The sequence below is a fragment of the Triticum dicoccoides genome, chromosome 1A (genome assembly GCF_002162155.2).
Source record: "Triticum dicoccoides isolate Atlit2015 ecotype Zavitan chromosome 1A, WEW_v2.0, whole genome shotgun sequence".
NCBI lineage: Eukaryota > Viridiplantae > Streptophyta > Magnoliopsida > Poales > Poaceae > Triticum > Triticum dicoccoides.
Window position 1 is genome coordinate 514,448,215 of NC_041380.1, and position 20,940 is coordinate 514,469,154.

General features: G+C 47.6%; 3 protein-coding genes across 3 annotated transcripts; all 3 read right to left on the reverse strand.

Moving 5' to 3' along the window:
- Positions 1 to 321: 321 nt before the first annotated feature.
- On the reverse strand, positions 322 to 1,171 carry LOC119284701 (probable calcium-binding protein CML9). Its single transcript, XM_037563858.1, has one exon. It carries the CDS (start codon positions 1,044 to 1,046, stop codon positions 588 to 590), a length of 459 nt encoding a protein of 152 aa, XP_037419755.1. The 5' UTR covers positions 1,047 to 1,171; the 3' UTR covers positions 322 to 587.
- A 682-nt stretch (positions 1,172 to 1,853) lies between these two features.
- On the reverse strand, positions 1,854 to 4,093 carry LOC119284719 (calmodulin-2). The gene is made up of 2 exons (XM_037563881.1): positions 3,924 to 4,093; positions 1,854 to 2,505 (listed from the first exon to the last, which is right to left on the reverse strand). The coding sequence occupies exons 1-2, from the start codon at positions 3,997 to 3,999 to the stop codon at positions 2,132 to 2,134; spliced, it is 450 nt and encodes a 149-aa protein (XP_037419778.1). The 5' UTR covers positions 4,000 to 4,093; the 3' UTR covers positions 1,854 to 2,131.
- A 5,295-nt stretch (positions 4,094 to 9,388) lies between these two features.
- On the reverse strand, positions 9,389 to 12,610 carry LOC119284709 (SNF1-related protein kinase regulatory subunit beta-1-like). The gene is made up of 4 exons (XM_037563870.1): positions 12,296 to 12,610; positions 10,319 to 10,503; positions 10,064 to 10,226; positions 9,389 to 9,946 (listed from the first exon to the last, which is right to left on the reverse strand). Exons 1-4 carry the CDS (start codon positions 12,458 to 12,460, stop codon positions 9,617 to 9,619), a joined length of 843 nt encoding a protein of 280 aa, XP_037419767.1. The 5' UTR covers positions 12,461 to 12,610; the 3' UTR covers positions 9,389 to 9,616.
- Positions 12,611 to 20,940: the final 8,330 nt, after the last annotated feature.

Here is a 20,940-nt window from a genome sequence, read left to right on the forward strand (position 1 = left end):
TCACCCATCATGTATGCATGTAGTATTACCTCTTTCTTTATGTGTGGTACAGTAACAAACATATATATGATGTGAAAATGTATTCAATGATGAATCCAATAGTGTTGATTTGGTATTATAGATGTTGATGATTTTTCTATACTTTGTTTTAAAATTTATGTAGTTCAACTTAAGACACAATACTAATATGCAAAGTAAATCCGTAAAAAAAACATGCTAAGTAAATTGAAACGGCCGGGTGCGAAAAATATCCATTTTCAAATCCTACCGATTTCACTAACCAAACCAAGGAAGCAGCGCACCGGATTTGCGCTGGCAATGTCTTTGATACATGTGCAAAATCGTCGTTAAAGCAATTTGTGTATGCATACAATACATACATACAACGAAACAAACGCAGCATACATATTGCAGCCAGGACTTCGCGTATGCAGAGCATTCGCATCCAATCCAATATTACAGCAAAACCAGTAGGAGTACATCACCAAATCAAGAAACATGGCACCATTTCCTCACCGGAGGACAACACTTCACCGGTCCCCAGATCGGCCGATCGATCGACGCATCAGATCAGAGAAGCTCGCCGATCACTTGTTGTTCATGAGCACCTTGACGAGCTCCTTGCACTGGACGCGGCCCTCGCCGCGGGGGTCGGCCTTGCGGACCAGCTCGTCGGCCTCCTCCTCCGTGAGCCGGTCGCCGTGGGTGAGCATCACCTGCCGCAGCTGCTCCGCGGGGATGACGCCGCTCCCGTCGTCGTCGAACGCGTCGAGGCACTGGGCCAGTCCCTTGGCCGATACGCCGGCGTTGGCCTTGCGCGCGGCCACGGCCAGGAACGTGGGGAGGTCGATGGCGACGGCGCCGGCGCCGCCCGCGCCGGCGTCCTCGAGGAAGCCCCGCGCCTCGGCCTCGTCCACGTTCTGGCCCAGCGAGCGGAGCGCCGTGACCAGCTCGCCGGCGGCGATGCGGCCGTCCTCGTCGCCGTCGAACAGGTCGAACACCTCCTTGCACTCGTCCGCCTGCTCCTGGGTCAGCTTGGCCGCCATGGCGGGCAGAGACCAGAGAGAGCCGAGCTGCTGGAGGGAGAGGGAAAGAAATGGACTGATTGATTGCCCTAATTGCTGTCCGGGCTGCTCGTCACGATGAAGCAACTTTAGCGAAGGTCGCTTTTCTTTCCTTTTGACAGGTCAAAAATCAAGAGAGATCGTACAACTTTCCCTCTCTCGTTATTCTCCGAAGCAAATCGCTGCACATGACAGATGACACCAAGTTGAACTCTGCCAATTTTGGCATTTTTATGGTGAAGATATTTTTTTCAAAACGGAAAAAGATGTATTATGATAAAAATATCAACGGCTTATGCTTTGATGAAAACAACGGACAGGTTGAAAAGGGAAAAGGAATAGTTCAACGAGCTGGCGCCAACCAACTATGTACCCAACAATTGATCATCATAGCATAGCATGATTACCACTTCCATGCCATATTGTTGGCACACAAGAGCGACGTGCCATCCACCACATTTGGTTTCGTTCAATCATAAGATGGTACAAGTTGCAAAACACCAGAGAGTACAGCGGGGAATCGCGGCGCCAGGAGCTGGATCTCGAGCTAACCAGGCCCCATCATATGGATCCCTGTTTAGATTCCGACAAATGCAGCTGTTGGTTTTGCTGTCGACTTGAGTCCTGTTCCGTCGTCCAACAACTGTACAAGACAATTTGCACCAGCGCAGTTCAGAAATCACAGCTACCACCGAAGTTCCAGAAGGTCCAAGCATGCCAAATGGAATCCATACAATGTACTCCGGCCAGCATTTTGGAGCTGAACACAAACCAAGCAGACACGCAAACTGCAGCGCAAAAACCGAGATTTGCACAACGCCCCTAAATTCCATGATAAGACGAACAAGATAAGTGCCACAACCAAAAGAAACCAGGTAGTAATTCCGATGCTGCTCCCCCAAGACTACACCGCTACAAGATAGATAACCCGACCAACTACCCAACAGGCAACAGTATCCTTAAAAAACATAGCACAAAATACAACCACGCGAGTCTGTCTGGCATTCCAATCCACTTGAATTTTAAGCTTATTTCGTGGGAGGGAAGACCCCTGTCCCGCCGCCACCTCACTTGGCCATCATGACCTTGACGAACTCCTCGTAGTTGATCTGGCCGTCGCCGTCCACGTCCGCCTCCCGGATCATCTCGTCCACCTCCTCGTCCGTCAGCTTCTCCCCGAGGTTGGTCATCACGTGGCGCAGCTCCGCCGCCGAGATGAAGCCGTTCTGGTCCTTGTCGAACACGCGGAACGCCTCCTTGAGCTCCTCCTCCGAGTCCGTGTCCTTCATCTTCCTCGCCATCAGGTTCAGGAACTCGGGGAAGTCGATGGTGCCGTTGCCGTCCGCGTCAACCTCGTTGATCATGTCCTGCAGCTCCGCCTCCGTGGGGTTCTGCCCGAGGGACCGCATCACGGTTCCAAGCTCCTTGGTGGTGATGCAACCTGCACAAAATTCAGCAAGCATTCGTTATCTAGCGCTACGAAATAAAATAAGAGCAAGTTTACTAGGGATTTAAGATTGGTCTGTTCGCCGCATATAAAATACCCAATGTGTTCTTGTTGTCCTAACAACACATGATATGTCATAATACCTCCAATCAGCATGTTGGCCACTTACACGCACCTATATATTGTTACTATAAGGAGCTGCAAGTTGGAACAGCTGGGAATCGTAAACAAACATGGCTTTAAACAAGCACTGTATTGCAGGATAAGCAGTACGGATTAAATATTATAGGCCGGCTGGGTAACATGAAGGGAACAATAAGATAGGTTAACTTGCCAGACGCTTTCCTATAGTGTCGCTGACGTTCATTTCAACATACTGAATTCTAGAAATCAATTTATGAATCATGCATCAGCTGAAGAAATGATGGACCGCCAGGCAGAAGCCTTAAGAAAGCAGTGCTTAGGTTTAGCATCAACTTGGATTGCATCCTATCAAGTAAATAAAATGTAGTTCTTGCTGCCCATTTAACATATGAAATCAAAAGTCAACCTTACAATTCTACAAGTCATCATGTATACAATTAGATATGACACAGATCACAGACTAGACCAACTTGCATCTAAAGCCGTGCTGAAACATAGTCCTTCAATGTAGCACAAGCAAGGAAATAACATAAATGATGCAGAAATGAGCTATGACACTACTAGAAAAGAGGAATCTACAAATCAAGTGTTGGTCTTAGACTACACAGTTAAGACTAGATCTCCAACTTCCAGGCTACCAGAAGCTAGATCATGCTGCTACTGTCACCAAAAAGTCTTTTCAGTGTCGCGTTATAAAAGGAGAGCTAAACAGGATGAGAAATCCTGACTAAATCCTTGGCATCATCTACTACAGTACTCCAATTCTCCATCTAGTCCACTCGTTGGTGCGTTCCACACTATAATTGTAACAAAACAGATGCTCATTGGCCTAGATAAATTTACATCAGTGTATGACAACAACCTGATTCTCATCTCTGTCACTAGAAATTCCGAAACACTCTACAGCTCTAAACCCTAGCTCCTAAATGCAACCAGTCGCTGCTGCCCCCGAATTGTTCCTCCCACGGGAGCACCCCCAAGTCCTACAGCCACAAATCGGAACACAGTAACAAGACAACCCGCCCGCACTCGGCCACAGAACAAACAACTGGCCCGAGCAAACGACCCCGTCCATCAGATGCAAGCATCCATCCCGCGCAGGCGCACGCCCAGAGCAACACGAAAGGCCTAAAGAGACCACCCAGCCCAGGCATCACCGACCGGATCTAGAGACAAAACCCAATTCGGCCGGATCGAGGTCGGGCGGCGCCCGAGCCCGATCCGGCCGGCCGCGAGAGACAGGGGAGAGAGGGGAGAGGGGGGGTTACCGTCGCCATCCTTGTCGAAGAGGCTGAAGGCCTCCTTGAACTCGGCGATCTGCTCGTCGGTGAGCTGGTCCGCCATGGCTTCGAGAAGGTGCGCACGGGAGACACGGGGGCGGCTGCGTGAAGGGGAATAATAAACGGGGCGCGGTCGGTGGCGTTGGCGATGGTGCCCTGTCCGTGGGCTGGGTTTTATAGACCGCTAGCGATTAACGAGGGGGGAAGGTTTGCTCGAACCGCCGGTTTTGTGTCCGGTTCCACTTTCCTTTTCCCTTTCTCTTTTTCCTTCCTTGGATCCTTGGCAATCTAGGGTTCCATTCATACTCGATTGTGCAGCAATGGTTTCCATGTGTAATTCTTGTGTGGATTTAGGATTCTATACTTTAGACTCCATTGAGTTCTGAGGTGTCTTTTGCTAGCGGCACATCGATGCGAATTAATAAAGACTTAGTCATGAGAGATAAGAGCAGCGGCCGCTACGGTGAACAATTGATATACTCCCTCTGTTTCTTTATATGAGTTGTATTTGTTTTTGATAAAATTTCAGAATGTAAGATGCATTTTTCCTAATTCCTCGTGATTCCTCTGTTAGCACTCCATAAAAAAGAAAAGTATCTCTCTCCTGATTGTATATATCTCTCCTTATAGCAAAATAAGGAAATTATCTCTCTATCAATTGCACGTATCTCTTACTTTCCTGAGTAACTGATTTACTTGCTTTCAACCAAAAAAATTGCCAAGGGTAATTTCATCATAACATGTCTATAATTATGTGCAGTGGTCACCGTGCCAAAAAAATACACCTTACATAAAGGAACGGAGGGCCTACCCCTTCGCTCCTGCCCTCTTTCGGACTCTATTTTAAGGTTTTTTGCCTCTCATCGGCGCCACCGGCGGTTCGCCTCGTCGATCTCCTATGGCCCTTGGACCATGGAGGCGTGGTGGATCCCGGCCCTTGCAGGCGGGATGGCTACGTTTGTATGTGCTTTTCAAAGTTTGTTAGGGTTTTGTGTCATGCTCAAGAAGACGAGACAGCGACGGCTTTTTGAAGATGGAATGAGATTCTTCCCACCTAGCCTCGCCCTAGTGATGCTTCAAACGTCGTCGGAAAACATGTGGAGGGGTGTCTCCGACAGATCTCGTGGGCCCCGGTCGGTGTTTGTCTTCGGGAGATCAGCCTGGATCCGGTCTTTCTCTATATCGGTGTATCTGCAGATTGGATCCTTTCGATCTATTATGGTGTGCTGATCCTATGAGGTCTTAGCACGACGACTTTTCGACTGTCTACTACAACAATGTTTGTCCGGCTCCGACGAGGAAGGGGCGATGACGGCGGTGCGTCTTCAGCTCGCTCAGTGCTTGTAGTCCTCGCTAGGTGGTCTACGGACCTAGATGTATGAGTATCGGTTTGAAATTGTGTGGCTCGTTAGATACGAGTCTGCTCCCGCCTAGTCTAGGATCAGTTTCCCTTTTCATTCTACAGATTTTGCCGGTCCCTTTTCTTTCTTTTTCTCTTGCGGGGAGACTGACATAAAAAATCAACTCATTGCGGTCCGTTGGTTTTTTCCTCCCCAAAGTCACAACAAAGTCGCCGTACTAAATGGGACGATGTGCTTGGGTATTTATTAATCTCAGAAACCTTGCGAGGAGGGAAGAGGCGGACGAGTCAAGGCGATGGAGGTAGCAAGCCGGACCAGGTCACCGCGCCGTCACCGTCGGATCAGACATCAGTCCATCGCGCACAGGAGCCGGTCCAAGGCCAAGTTCAGGTCAAGACTGACCTCAAACACGTCCTCGTCGTTATTTTTTCGTTCCGGACGTGGCAATCAATGCGGTGTTTCGAGCCGAAAGCGATGCGTCCTTCTTTCATCTGTGCTGTCCGTATGAGCCCATCAAGCATATGGGCATTTTCCCATTAAAAGAAAGCATATAGGCGTTTTCGCGTCTCGCGACGAAAAGGCCCGTGGGCTTCCTTCGAAACCGTCACAGAGAGCTGAGAGAAGAAAAGAGGAAGGACCATTCTGGCCTCTAAAATACCATGAAGAAGAAAAAAAAAACTGGCCTCTAAAAAAGGGGTTGAGATCCTCTGCAGTACCGTATGGTGCTGTAGTATGGATAACATGTGGGGCCAGGTTTCACCTGGCAGTGACTGTACAACATCATACAGTACTGCAGAGGATCCTAACCCCTTAAAAAGTGGGGGCAATGGAATGGAACGGAATGTTTTCTGTTGCTGGGAGAATCGGAGCTTTGTCGAAAGCAGTTTGTTTCTTGTTAGAGCAGCAAAGTATTCACCCCCCCCCCTCCTCCTTTTTTTTTCCTTTTGTCTCTCTCTTAGAAATGTCTTTTTTTTGTTATAAAATTTATTAATTCGTCCAGGTCGAACTTCACATGCTCCCTGCCCTAGTAGTTCAGAAAATAAAAGAATTTACTCCCATCGTCACAAATAGAAGAAGCTGAGGCCGTGCAATGTGATGGGGTAAGTTTACCGCTTTGTCTGGGTTTCAGAAGATCTTCCACGGGATTAAAGCTCCAACCGTCCCTGTCGCTGTTGAGCCTTTTGACAAATGCGGCTAAGCTTTGTGATGGCGAGACGCTATCATTCTTTCCTGGCGGTCTCTTTTTGACAAAGCTGCATGTTACCTGATCTGTGTCCCCATATCACATGTGTTTGGATGGAATTTTTTTCTTCCAATGTCTTACTCCTAGTTACCTACACCTCCCAAAAACACATTGGCGTCTCAACTTTGTCCATCCTACTGAACTGCTCACACCTGTTAGAATAAATTCAAGGCATACCATTAATCATCTGAGGATCAAGCAATCACATGAGCACGACACCGAAATTTGTTAACGAGGTTCACCGATATGGCTATATCCCGGGGCTTGACTACGGGCGCTCCTCCCCGTGACACCGTCATAATACCGCACACCGGCCACCAGGGCGCCGGCACACGCCGCCGGCTCCCCCTTGCGCACCTGTGCTATTATGTTGGCATAGGTTACATCGTGTGTCTACCCCCGCTATATATGAGAGGCCTAGGATACAAGTGTCGTAATTGAACACGACTCCACACCCTATGTAAACACAATACAACTCATAGTCCAACTGTAACCTACCTTGTACACTAGACACAACTCCAACAAACTCCACCTTGACGAATATTCTCCACCACCTTAAATTCATCAATGCATCAAACTTCCATGTACATTGGACTTGAGTTTATCCCATGAGTATCGTTGCTACTCCAAAGACTTCATATGACTCCACCTGCAACTTTGTAGTCCCTCCTTTTCTTGACCGCAGTCAACACTCGAGCAAAATTAAGTTCCCTGTTACTCTAGTTTGTGCTTCCAACTTTCAGAGTATCCGTCCAACGCCATCACACACTGATCACTGACCTGCGTGAAAATGAACAACTCACATATTGGGTGTCACACATAAGAGTTACCTGAACTCAACATCACCGCTCCTTTCTTGACCGCTTGTCTGAAACTTGAAGGAATTTCACCGTTCCTTGTCGTCATCCTGAGTCAAATTCGTAGTTGTCTCACCACATGTATGACCACCAGAGCCCTGGCCCGTCTCCATGCCCCGTGCATACCGCACGCCTCGCCGCTATTACCGCGTCAAGCCTCCGCTGTCCCGGTCGAGTCTCAAGGGTCGCGAACCCACACCACTCAACTCCCACTGCAGAGTACCACCGATCATCACCGACCGGTGACGAGTTTCACGCTTTTATCAGACCACTGGGCTCCAGTCCGAACTGCGTGTCACTCGCTTTTTTCCGCTGAATAGGCTTCAACTCTCTGTGCACTTACGTCGTAGCCCCTCATTCCAGCTCCACCTTCAACATGACTCCATGGTAGATGATCCGTCCACCCCTGCGCCTCATCGACTTCAAGCTCCGTGTATACACCACCTTGAGTCAACCCTGCGTCATAGTCTTGTCGAAGCCATACAAGCCCTCAGGCCTGCGCCACGTGTTTTCACGCCCCAGAAGTCGGTCACCATCAGCATCACGCTCCTATGTCGTCTTTGCTGATCCCACCACTGTCTTCTGTATCAACCGACTCACGTCGATCCGTCAGACTATCTAGTCCGACCCAGCCGAACTCGTTCGACTGTATGACACGCTCGAGGCTCCCAAATCATCTTCCGCGAATTTCCATCCATCACACATAATTCTATCTTAGCTGGCATGACTTCCCGCAACGCCCTCAAGCATCTCTGTTGTGCCAACAAATTTTTCATTCTTATCTGCCATAACCCAAGGTTTTCAGTTCCGTGACTTCTCCACCTCAAACCTGGTACCCGTTGGCGCCATGATTCTTTGTACGGCTGATCCTACGAAAAATTATATGAGCTTTCCACGCGATGCCCCAAGCACACGGACAGAACCTCTGCATGCTACTATATATAGCAAAACCAAGAGAATTAAAATCTTTGCCTTCACGTGGTAACTCTCGTCTCAGCTCAACTTCCTGATGCTAGCAATTGTCTTGTCAACGCTCCTGCTAATTTCAACGGATGCATATCCCTTGATGGATTTATTTCCCCGATTAATTTGCCTGCCTAATTCCGTGTCATTGGAGACTTGGTCCCCCTTTTTTTTCCAAAACAAATCTTGGTCGCTGTAGCTCAGCGTTGTACGCGTTCGTGTCTCCATCGGAGTCCAGTCCGCCTCCGCGTACGTACGCGCACACACCCGCCTGACTACGGCCCTCGCCAGCGCTCCAAGCGCCGGCTACCAGCCTGCCTGGCCACACACGAGCAGCGCAGCGCGCACCGCTGTATGCGCGATCCAGCCGCTGGATTGCTTTAGTTCCTGACACGAGTTCCCGTTGATTTCTGTGCTGCCCGTCGAGTCCGATCTCTTCCGAGCTTGTTGCTTGCAATCGCTCGACCATAGCTTAAATCAAACTGATCTCTTCTGCGTCTTCTACTCTTCCTCTAGATCAACACCACGGCCCCAAATTGAACCTTGCTCATGATACCACTTGTTAGAATAAATTCGAGACATACCGTTAATCATTCGAGGACCAAGCAATCACACGAGCACGACACCGAAATTTGTTAACGAGATTCACCGATATGACTACATCCCCGGGGCCTGACTACGGACGCTCCTTCCCGTGACACCGTTACAATACCACACTCCGGCGCGTCCGTGCTATTATGTTGGCATATGTTACATCGTGTGTCTACCCCGCTATATATAAAAGGCCTAGGATACAAGTGTCCTAATTAAACACGACTCCAGACCCTATGTAAACACAATATAACTCATAGTCCAACTATAACCTACCTTATACACTATATTCGACACAACTCCAACAACACCTACCAGTTCACTCAAAAAGTTTTAAGACGGAAAGAAAATGCAGACAACAACATATTCCAACATAAACAAGTCGACAAGACCTCACTGGAAATATCGACATAACAGATCAGACGACAAGACCAGACATTTTCACAACACTCCCTCTTGTTTCATTTCGCCGGAGTTCAGACGGTTCAAACCCCACGCCACAAGAACAGTTCACTCAAGAAAGAAAGAAAGAAAGAAAGAAGAAAAGAGAAACGGATGATTACGGAATCCCCCTTATGTACATTGTCAAACTACACTCTCCTATTCACTCCCATCAGTCCTAATCAGCCACCGTTGCTTTCTTTCATCTTCCACCAGCGGCACTGGTCACCTCCTCACCAGCGGTTTGTAGAGCACGAAGTTCACGTACTTCGACTGGAACCGGTGGGTGAGTCCGAGGGCGAGCAGAGACTGCGCCCCCCACCCTTTCTCGATGAACAGATGGTTGAGGACGACATGCTGCGGCTTCGGCTTTGGAGCGAGTTCGTCGGAGTGATCGATGCCACCAAGGGCAGTCATGAGAAGCTGAGGTGGAAGAGCGGGCGGATCCTGCTTGGTAAGCTCCTCATCGGTTGGGAACTCCATGTTGTAGCTGTGCTCAGGCGATGGGGGCGCGTCGAACTCCGCCACGCTGTCAAGACTATCTGGGATATACTCCTAATCAAAACAGAGAAGAGATGCTTTCAGATAAAATCAAGAACCTACATTCTGGAATATCATTTTAGAGAAGGCCGGAGCGAAATGCTGAAACAGACAGATATAATCCTTACTGACATGGACATCAAGGAGGTTGGCCACCTGCCCTCTTTCATCAGTCACATGAGGTAGTTCGGACACATATCTCGGCACCCCATCAACAATCATCCTGTAATGATATATTCCAGATGGCAGAACCAACAACACGGCGTGATCTTTCCCAGACCTCTCTAACACCTTCCTGAGAGTACTCATAAGGATATTTGGTATTTTAGCATGTCGTCTTCAGAATTGGATAAAACATTCGAATAACAGATCAGGTAAAGGGTAAACCTTGATGTCCAGTTATCCCATGATCCTTCCACAAACACCTCGTTTCCTCCTTGACTCCATGTAATCAAAGTTGGGATTTCAACCTCCGGGGGGTTATTGTTGGTGGATTCATCCGAGCCATTCATCCATGAATGGTTAAAAGCAGGTGAAAATTCATTCGGTATCTGCATCGGAGCTACTGGAACCTGTCAGGTGAAGTTAACCGTCAGTGCAAGCAGGACCATCAATATTGTTCATAGATGTGACTTGAACCCCCCCTCCAAAAAAAACGAGTTAGCAACATCCTACAAAAGATGGCCAAAGGTCAATGCACATATCTCACAGTACTATCTGAAAGGTCAATAAAGCACATGGTTTTGCATAGGTCAAAAGTAATTCAGTAAGAATAAACTGGATGCTTTAGCATGTCCATTCTAAAGGAAAAGAAAGAACATTGGCTGCCATTTATACACAATAACATGAGGCTTATTTTCCTTCCAACTGGTATCTTCACCTTTCAATGAATTGAATTGGAGCAGCATTGTCTTACAAGAGAGAAGGGAGCTGAAGGCAGGAAAGCAAGTTCGACGCGCTAGCAGGAAGCCCGTTGTTCACCATCGATCGCGACAATGAACTTCAGGGCAAAAACCTACTTCTCGACCTACTACCGTATTGCAGCCAAAGTTTGATCAAGCCAATAGCAAATCTGCCATACAGCAAAAGGATTACAACGTTCCAGAGCAGCTTAATACAGTAATACAGGGGCCAAATGCTTTTCTTCTTTACGGAGTATGAACTGTTGCTGATCAAATAAGGTGCAAGCTAATGTGCAAAATATGCTCCTATTTTAAGGCAAGAATCATATTGGGCCACACAGCATCAAAGACAATATCCAGTAGGTAAGTGAATCAACAATAAAAGCACCACCATAAATCATTGTATTTGAAATTCAAAACCATATATGATGGTAATACAGATCATGCATTCTTTTGTGTACCTTACCAAGTGCTACAGAATTCAGTTTGAAATAGTATGTACTACTATTGAACGTCCCATTACACTTAAGCAGTAGTGAATAATGTTCTTGCTCTCAGTTTGTTCGAGGATTCCATTTCCATTTATAGTTCCAAATTACATTTAAGCAGTACTGAACAAAGATTTTGCTATCAGTTTGTTCAAGGATTCCATTTCCAATTATAGTGCCAACCGTGAAACGCGTTTTGCTTATCATGATGCCCCACATATGTTTTCTTGAATGTGGACTGTCCCTGTATCAGGACCAAGAGTAAAAAAATTGGTCTACGATGTTGCTTAGCACACAGTATAGTTTAAACAAATAAGACAAACTGCCCAGAAAAGAAGATCAAGTTGTAACGGTTTGTCGCACACCACGTAATGTTCGAGGAAAATTAAAGATATTATCTAGTATCTAATGCTATGCAGAATGCGTGAAAGGAAGGATGACCAATTCGCCCACTGCACCAAACCAAATCCATTTGCAGAATCCAGGTGCAACCAAACGAAATCTACCAACGCGTCTTCATCGAAACTACGTTCTTCCACATGCATGTTCTAGCTATAACATAAACAAGAGCCTACTCTTGGAGAATACCAGGAACAAACTACAAGTTGCAGTTAAGCCGTGGATCTCTGAGTTAAAACATGTGCCATTGGCCATCCTTACAACTCAAGTTGCCATTTCAAGCTTAAACAGCGGGTGGAAATAATCTACTCATTTAATGACTGAAGCAACCGCTAAGAACAATTAGCAGGACTAAATTTACTACAATTAATGCTAATTTAGTAATTCCGGCGCAAGTAACTAATTTAGTAATTTTACCCGTAAAAAAAACAACTTGGTAATTTTGATAGGAACGGAACGGGACTCGGTGCACTTGATAGCAACAACCGTATGACGGAAGAAAAGAAAACATCAAGAAGGCCAGATGAGGGTTTCTTCCCTCTTTACCATTTCGGGCAGGGCAAAATCATCATCACCTGCGGCGCGAAGACGTAGGGGACCGGAGGAGGGAGCTCCCGCATCACGGCGTCCGGCGGCGCCGCGGCCTCCGCGGAGCTCCCGCCGACGGGGGCCACGGCCACCTGCTCCATCGGCGCCGCCGCGTGGCCGTTCTCCACCGCCCTGGCGCTCGCGTTCCCCATGCCCAGATCGCCGCCGCCCGCAGCTGCTCACCCCCTCCCGCACCGCCCAGCCAGGCAGCACCGCCGTCCCTCGAACGCCGCCCCGAGCAGGTAGCCGAGGGCGAAACCAGCGGACTCTGGAGATCGCTCGCGCGCGCGTGCTGAGTTCAGCGGACTCTGAGGCAGCCACCGGCCGCTTCGCCGGAGGAAGGGGGCAAGGAATATAGGATGGCCAGGCACGTGCCCCGCACGCCGTCTCCCCTCGCGCGCCACGTGAATCATCCCCGATTTTCCTCAGCCGTTGGATCTGGCGGTTCGAGACATCCCGACCGCACATGTATAGACGGTAAACGTTTTCGCTAATGGGTTTTGGATCAAGGGCGGTGTAAGAAGTCAACATTTGTGACTCGGCGATGTTATCTGTCAAAGCTTTTCGTGTTTGGATAGCGACCCAAAGAAATGTGTGCTTCTAATGAATAAGAGTTAATGAAATGTAAACGTCGTGGCTTCGGCGGAGGAAGGGGAGGATAAGATGGCGCGATACGTGCCCTGCATGCCCCCTCCTGTTGTGCGTCAGGGCCATTATCTCTCGATTTATCTTCGCTGTTGGATCCGGCAGTCCGGGTCATCTCGACCGCATAGATGGGCTGCATGGGCTATAACCGATGTGGTGCCGTGCTAGGCGGTGTAAGAAGTCAACATTTGCGAACCGGCGATGTTTCTGTCAAAGATTTTAGTGTTTGGATAGCGATGGAAATAAATACATCTTTCTAATGGATAAGAGTTAATGAAATGTAAATGTGTAACTTCACCGAAAGAAGGGGAGGATAAGATGGCACGACATGTACCCCGCATGCCACCGTCTCTCGCGTGTCATGCCACCGTCTCTTCACCGTTGGATCCGAAGGTCCAAGTCATCCTGGTAGCATATGTGTGCCGCATCGACTATAGCGATAGTATGATGATGCCTTCCTAAGCATGGATTTGGATCAATGGTCATGTAGGTAAGAAGTCAAAAGAGAAAAGTTCACATTACAATCGTGAACTAACCACTCGGTTTAATATTCAACCCTGAACTTAAAAGTTGGTCGAACACCCTAAAAAAACACGGCTCGGGAATTACCCCCTCCCTCCGGGTTTAACACGGTCAAGCGGTTTTGACCATGTTGACTGCCTTGTCAGCGTAGCCATGTCACCTTTACCATTGGAGTCACCTCAATGTAGCGATGGCATTTTGCCAGCTCCATTCACGACAACTTTCATGTGCCCAACACGGTGGTGCCTGCCCCGACCGTACTATGAGGACATGGGCGGGGAGTGCTAGACGACGACCTTCTACAAGGAAGCGCAGAGGGGGTACTGCCTACCAACGGTGGGTTGGCTGCAACAGCTTGCTTTGACACGCTACGTCGACATCCACACGACACGTAGGTAGTGCGGGTGACAACGACCCTTCAACCACACAAGGGAGGTACAGGTGCAACGCCCGCTCGTCGGTCACTGGTGGCAGACGAAGTCAGGGGCTGCTGCTGCTGTGTGGGTGAGGTGGTCGGGGTCGGGGGAACAGCGAAATGAGAGAGAGAGAGAAAGAGAGAGAGAGAGAGAGAGAGAGAGAGGAGCCAACCTTATTTTTTAAACTGCTAGCCCTAGGCTTAGTTAGCGTATCTTGGTGACTTGGCATTACACAGTCCATCAACACGGTAAAAAACGCTTGACTAAGTCAAAACTGAAAGGAGGGTTGATTCCTAAACCATATGGTTAGTTTGGTATATAGGTTGACTGTTTAAAGTTCAGAATTGCAAATTAAACTGAGTGATTAGTTTAGGATTGTAATATGGGTTTTTGTCAAGTCAAGACGTGTGACTCGATGATGTCGTCTGTCATTTTTCATGTTCGTGATATAACATTGCTATAAGAGAGTAAAACACATAGAGAGCCTTTTTGCAGTTATTCAACAACTTGAAACAAAACCTGACGCAAACAATGCCTCCACTCCCATAAAAAGCTTAGGGTTCCTCTGCCTCCCGTCAGCACTGCCACTGGTTAGCCTCGTCTCTGGGTAGCCTTAGGGGCCGCGGGGGTGCGGTGGATCCCAGCCCTTGTTGGAGGAAGGACTATGTTTTTAGATGGTTCTTTGAGTTTTTTTAGGGTTTATGTCTTGTTCAGAAAGACGAGATGGCGACGACTCTCTGAAGATGGAATAAGGTTCTTCGGGCCTAGCCCCCGTCCCGGCGATGCGGCTAGCATCGTTGGTAGGCATGTGGAGGTGTGTCTCCGGTGGATCTCTCTTTGGTAGATATGCTTGGATGTGGTCGTCGTTCGTCTATGTTCGTGTGTCTTCAAGTTAGATCCTTCAGATCTACGCTACTCTTCATCAATGTCGATTGTTGTTCTGGTGCGTTGGTCCTACGGGGACCTTAGCACGACGATTTTCTGATTGTCTGCTACAATAATTTTTGTCCGGCTCCGACGAAGGAGGGGCGATGATGGCGACGCATCTTTGGCTCGCTTCAGTGCTCGTAGTCGTCGCTAGACGATCTACGGATCTGGACCGGGTGTAATTTATTATTTCTGATGTTCTTTGTGGTAACATGAGTGAAGACGAATAGCGGACGTTTTTTTTCAACACGACGAGAAATGCATGCGCCTGACGCACGCATAAAGAGCTGAGGTTTGAGATGCGATAGTAGCAGACGTGGCTCGCTATCGTGTTCGTGTAGTGACCGCGCTCCAGCCGATGACAAAGAAGGGTCACGCAGGAGCACACCGCCACGGCCGGAAGAGAGTGAGCATTTCGCACGCATGCAAAAGAAGATTTGTCTCCGTCTATGCGCACGAGCTATATATACGCCTCTTTAGTCACGATGAAAATGCGACGTGAATCTTTTTTTTGGAAGAATAAAAATAAAAGAATGCAGCACGATGCCAAAATGCTTGTGTGGAAAGCGGTGTGAGGATAACTATTATCGCGACGGTCGATGAAGAAAGAGCAGAAGGGAATGAAGTGTCACAGAAGCAAGCCATTCTGTAAGCAAAAAATATCGGTCTCTCCTAGCAATGGAAACCATGTGATTTGACAGCGTAGAGCAAGGGAGATCTGGCAACTAAGTTTGTTTACTCTATCTTCTTCCTGAAGTAATTGTTATTTTATTTATTTATTTACTCTGAGTTACTAGCAACAAGGGAAGGGCGAGACCGAGATGATAAAATAAACCGATCGAATGTGGTGGCGGTCATGATTAGTAGGAACGGGACGTGGATGGACGGGTGGGTGGGGATGGGTAGGCCCGTGCTTATCCAATCCGATCCGAGCTCGCTTTCGAAGCTTTGTTTGGTCCGTTTTGGGCGATCGGATGCGGATCGATCCTGTGCGGCGCGTGCCCGTGTGCCGCCCCCCCGGCTTCTGTAGAAGAGAGTTGCAGCGCTCAGGAGCTGCAGCGGAGTGTGCCAGTGCGGGAGCGCCAGTGGTGTCAGACTGTCAGCGTGCTGGTAGGTGGTGGCGCCGCAGCGCAGCCCATGCCTGTGCCTGGCATCGATCGATCGATCCTTATCCTGCAGCTTGCACGTACGGACGGACGCATGTTGTTGCGCCAAACAATGTGTTGGATTTGGCCGGTGGTGGTGACTGCTGGCGGCTGCCATGGTGCGCAGGCCGGTCGTGCCGTGCGTGGGACTCGCGCTAGTCACGCACACCTACGTCTACGTCGTGGCGTCGGCGAGCAGGGCGATGCCCCCGTGTGTAGGTTACTTGAAAATGATTTGGGCGCCGGTGCGCGGCAGTGGCACCGAGCCGACGATGCAATCAAGGCAAACTTGGAACGAGCCCAAGACAGACGGTTATGGCTGTTCTAATTCGTGGGCGTGTGGCCATGGAGTACATTGCGTGGAGTTAGACGATCCGTGCATGCGTGCGACGGGACCATGGCCGGAGACAGAAGAGAAAATTAGCTAGGCTTGTTCTAATCCGGTTGGATAAGCCCGAGCCTCGGCTCCTCGACCGGTCGGTCGGTCTCGGCAGATGGCCCACGCATGTCACTGCACGACCATACGACCGCCAGGCCAGGGGTGCGTAAAAAGCATCCGGGAGCTGGCCGTTCGCGGACTGGCCTCTTCAGGTCCATGGATCGTTCGTTCGTTCGTCGAATTTGACCCGTGATCGGCGATCAGCGACCGGACCGAAAAACGGAAGACCTCCAGCCAAGCACGCCCAAGGCAGTACGCAACGCAGCGAATAGACTCACTCGATCAAAGCGGCGACTTGCTGCGATTCCGTTACGGAAAGTAAGTAGTAGTAATTCATCCTGTTGAATCATTGACGGCAACGTGCGATCAAGCAATGTCTGGAGCTGGTTGTTGGTGAGGGTAAATGCTGGCAACAGCAATGGTGGGTTTCGGGCTGTTCGAACGTCCTCCGACTAGCCATAATGAGTAGTAACATAGAATAGTAACATATGTGTGGTGTTACTCATACTACTACTAACTATCTATGTTACTATATGCTTCTCTTTCTTTATTTATTGCTTGCCATATCATTTATTTTATCTAAATATGTGTGGTGTTACTATCTATATTACTCTCATTATGGGTAGTCTCAACTGCACATGACGCCCCTCTGCCTTTTTATCCCAGAGCACCCAATCCTCACCGGCAGACTTCGGGTTCGGTCGGTGTCGACGGGCACGCCTGGGCTGCACCGTGGTCGAGGTCGTCGCTTCCGCGCCTTGCTGGGTCGACCACAAGGCTCTCTGACAGCGTGTCTCTTGTCTTCGGTTTGCAGCGCGTCGTCGTCAGACAGGCCCTCTGACAGCGTGTTTGAGAGCTTGCTGGGTCGTGGTGAAGTTGGTTCTGGCCCGCCTACAGCTAGGTTCGGCTCGCCCAAAGCTTGAGCTCGGCAACGTTGGTGAGCTGATTCACACTAGACATGCCCTGAACGTTCAGCCGCGTGAGGCTTTTGGGAGTTCGGAGTTAGCACCAACTTTTTTTTTTGGCTTAGTTTGATATTTTCGCGATTCAGAAAAATGCCGTGACAACTTCACTCTTTGGAAAAATGCCGCTGCAACTTTGCAAAGCTTCTGATGTCATTATGCAAAATTCTGGACCAAAATACCCATGTCTCTTTTCTTGCTCTTCTCCCCTTAAACTTTTTCCACATCAAATTTTATGACTCGGCTGTTTCACAACAGACATGCCCTTGTGCAGGCGGCGAAGCCCCTCTAAATCCGGCGAGCCCACCCATTCTTCTTTTGCCGCTGCAAAATTTTGGCTGTTCAAAGAACCTCACACACAACTAGAATCTCAATCAAGACTTCTTCGCTTTGTGCTAGCCGGGAACTAATGTATAGATATATCGACCTATGTTTGCAAGTTGGCATATGAATTCCATTGCTTAGAGCATCTCCAACAGGCGCGCTAAACAGACGCGCCATAAATATACCCATTTTAGTGCGCGCGCAACCCGGCGGATGGCTCCAGCGGGCGCGCAATAACCGCGCGCGTGATATAAGCAGTTGGGCGCGCGGCAAGAAGCGCTACCTCGCGCGGTGTATTTGCGGCGCCCGCTTCCGCGCGCGGCACACTCGAGCGCTCTGTCTTCTCCCCCTCCAAAGCCCCGCGCGCGCCGGCGTCGACGACCCGCACCCATGGACCCACGCGCCGGCACCCCGCTCACCCCGTCCTATAGCCGCGACCCTCCCCCCCCTCCCGCCGCCGCCACGGCGCTAAATACAACCAAGCGCTAGGAGATGCGTCCTCCTGGAACTCCGACAATGAGCGGTTCCTTGACGCCTACGCTCTGACGTCGGAGGAGGACATCACTGAGACAGAGTCCGAGTCGGACGAGTAGTAGTAGGAGAACTATCTACGAAACCAAATATGTAGTAGGAGAACTATCTACGAAACTAAATATGTAGTAGGAGAACTATCTACGAAACCAAATATGTAGTAGGAAAACTATCTACGAAACCAAATATGTAGTAGAAAAAATTGAAATATAGCGCGTCTGCTGAAGCGGCGTGGGCGCGCTTTAATTTGCGGCGGCCGCTGGAGTCAGCGCACCGCTGCGCGCAAAAGCTGGCTAACCCGGCACTGTATCGCGAATTTTAGCGCGTGGCGCGTTGCGCGGCTGTTGGAGATGCTCTCACAACATTGCACACAGACAGAGTGGTTTCTCTTGCAGCACATGGATGTTGGTTGATCTCGTAAAACTTTGCGTAAATCAGATGCTCAATTGCTTCTATCGATCACTTAAAAGAAGCTAGATTCTTTTTTTTTGAGAACTCTTAAAAAGAAGCTAGATGATGCGCTGACAGATGCAGACGAGAAGCAAGCCCACATCAACAAGATATGCAAAATCAATAAGCTCCGTGTTGGGGATACCCCGGGGATCCTATTTGGCGCGCATGTCGCTGGTTAGGGACAGCACACCCCTTGCTTTCCGCTGCGTACATTTGGGCCGGTCCAACTACCATGTTTTTGGTTTTTTCTTTTTTCTCCTTTTCATTATCGTTTTTATTTTATTTTCCTTTTTCTTTATTTTCCTTTTTTGTGAACATTTTTTATATTATGAAATATTTTGGAAATCATGAGCATTGTTTTTGAAATTATGAACACTGTTCAAATTAGTGATTTAAACAAATAATTTACATACATTTTTCGAAATTGTGAAAATATTTTTGAAACTTGTGATTTTTTTTAAATCAATCGAATTTAGAAAAATATTTGGAACAGTTTTTAGAAATTCGCAAACATTTCCTAACTTTTGCGAACATTTTATGAATTCATGAACAATGTTTCAAATTCACTAACATTCTTTCAATACATGAACATTCTTTACATACATTTTATGAAATCGTGAACATTTTTTAAATACACAAACATTTTTTACAATTTTCTGAACATCTTTCGAATTTGTGAATAATTTTTACAAATTCGTGAGCATTTTTTTTAAGTTGCGAACATTGTATACATATGCGTCGCGTTTTGCGGGTTTAGTTAGTTGGCCATAGTTTCTCTTGATGTTCTAGAACATGTAGTTCGCACATATGTAATAGTCATTGGAGTTACATGTCTGGTCATCTATATATTTTGGTCAAATGCATAGTAATTTCTTTTCTATTGTACTGAACACCCATGTCTTTCATATATATCATTAACTATTTTTTTACTTTGTTCCTTCATTTGTGATGATAGATAAGATTTGCATTATTTGAAATAGAAATGGTAATTTGTATACACATATTCTCCCCTAGCTAACTCCTTCAACCCACACATCATTTTCTTAAAATCTCGGTGCTTCGCCACCTGTACTTTATCAGTTAAACTTTGGGCATGCTTTGCAATAATGAATATCTAGCGCCTTTTTACTATAGCAAAAACGGCGTGCATTTTTTTCCTTCTGTTTGACTTGTTGGTTTTTGGCCACCCACCTTTGGATACTCTTTATGTCCTGTAACCGTTGGTGCATTATCAGCATTGCTATCAGTGAGATGTTTGTCTGGTTAGATATACATTCAGGCCAAGGAATATAAAATTGAGGGATATGGGCTAAAATCGTATGCCATGTAGTTGAGCATGACGGCAGATATGGACCAAGCATGTTGTGCTATTAGAAATAGGATTGACGATCCATACCAGCCCACAATACTAAATACTTCTTTTACTCACAAAAGATCAAAAAGAGATGGTGCTTGCAAATGGTTTGCTGTCAATAGTTTTTGTTCTTTCAGAAGTGCACATCTGCAAGTTAATGTCTGGCATGAATGCTCAGCTCATATGCCTGTATCGAAGCAACTCAACTCCATGATTATTTTTGAAGAGTTTTTGAGTAAACGGAAGGAATACCTTTGTCAGAAGTAGTATAGTTTCTTAGGGCCCCGCTATAAAATGTCTAAAAGCTCAGAACTTGTGTTTTTAAATCAGAGCAATTGACCTTTGTACTAGTTATGTTTTTTTTCCTCAAACACGCTCTTTGACTCTGAATCACACTAGCATCGAAAGCTTGTGTTACCAAAGTACCCCCAAAAAATACCGTGTACTATTATTCGTGGATTGGAACATTGTTTAGTGCTCCATTCTTAGAATAGGTGTGTCCCCCAATATGGCAAATAATACAACCAACCATGTGAATGCATGGTTGTCCAGTATCAAGCTGATCGGTCAACAAAAATGGTGCTGCCAACATCCTAGACTTATGGCACAGAGGTCGGGCCAATATAAGCTAAGCAAATTCCAGAACTATACTGGACAAAAATGTACAACTATAGCTTCAGGGCCCATGCATTGCATTCTTAGAGTTTTATAAGATACATCGTACTGCAGACTTTAATATTTAGCATTAAGTCGATTCAATGGTAAATATGGATTGGCTCGGAGTTTAATTCGACGACAACTTGGTATTTCTAGTAGACTGATATACGTAGATTTATCATGTAATTAATCCTGATTAATATGTAGTTATTGATCCGCTGAAAACGTGTGAACTACCCAAAGTGCCCTTAAACCCC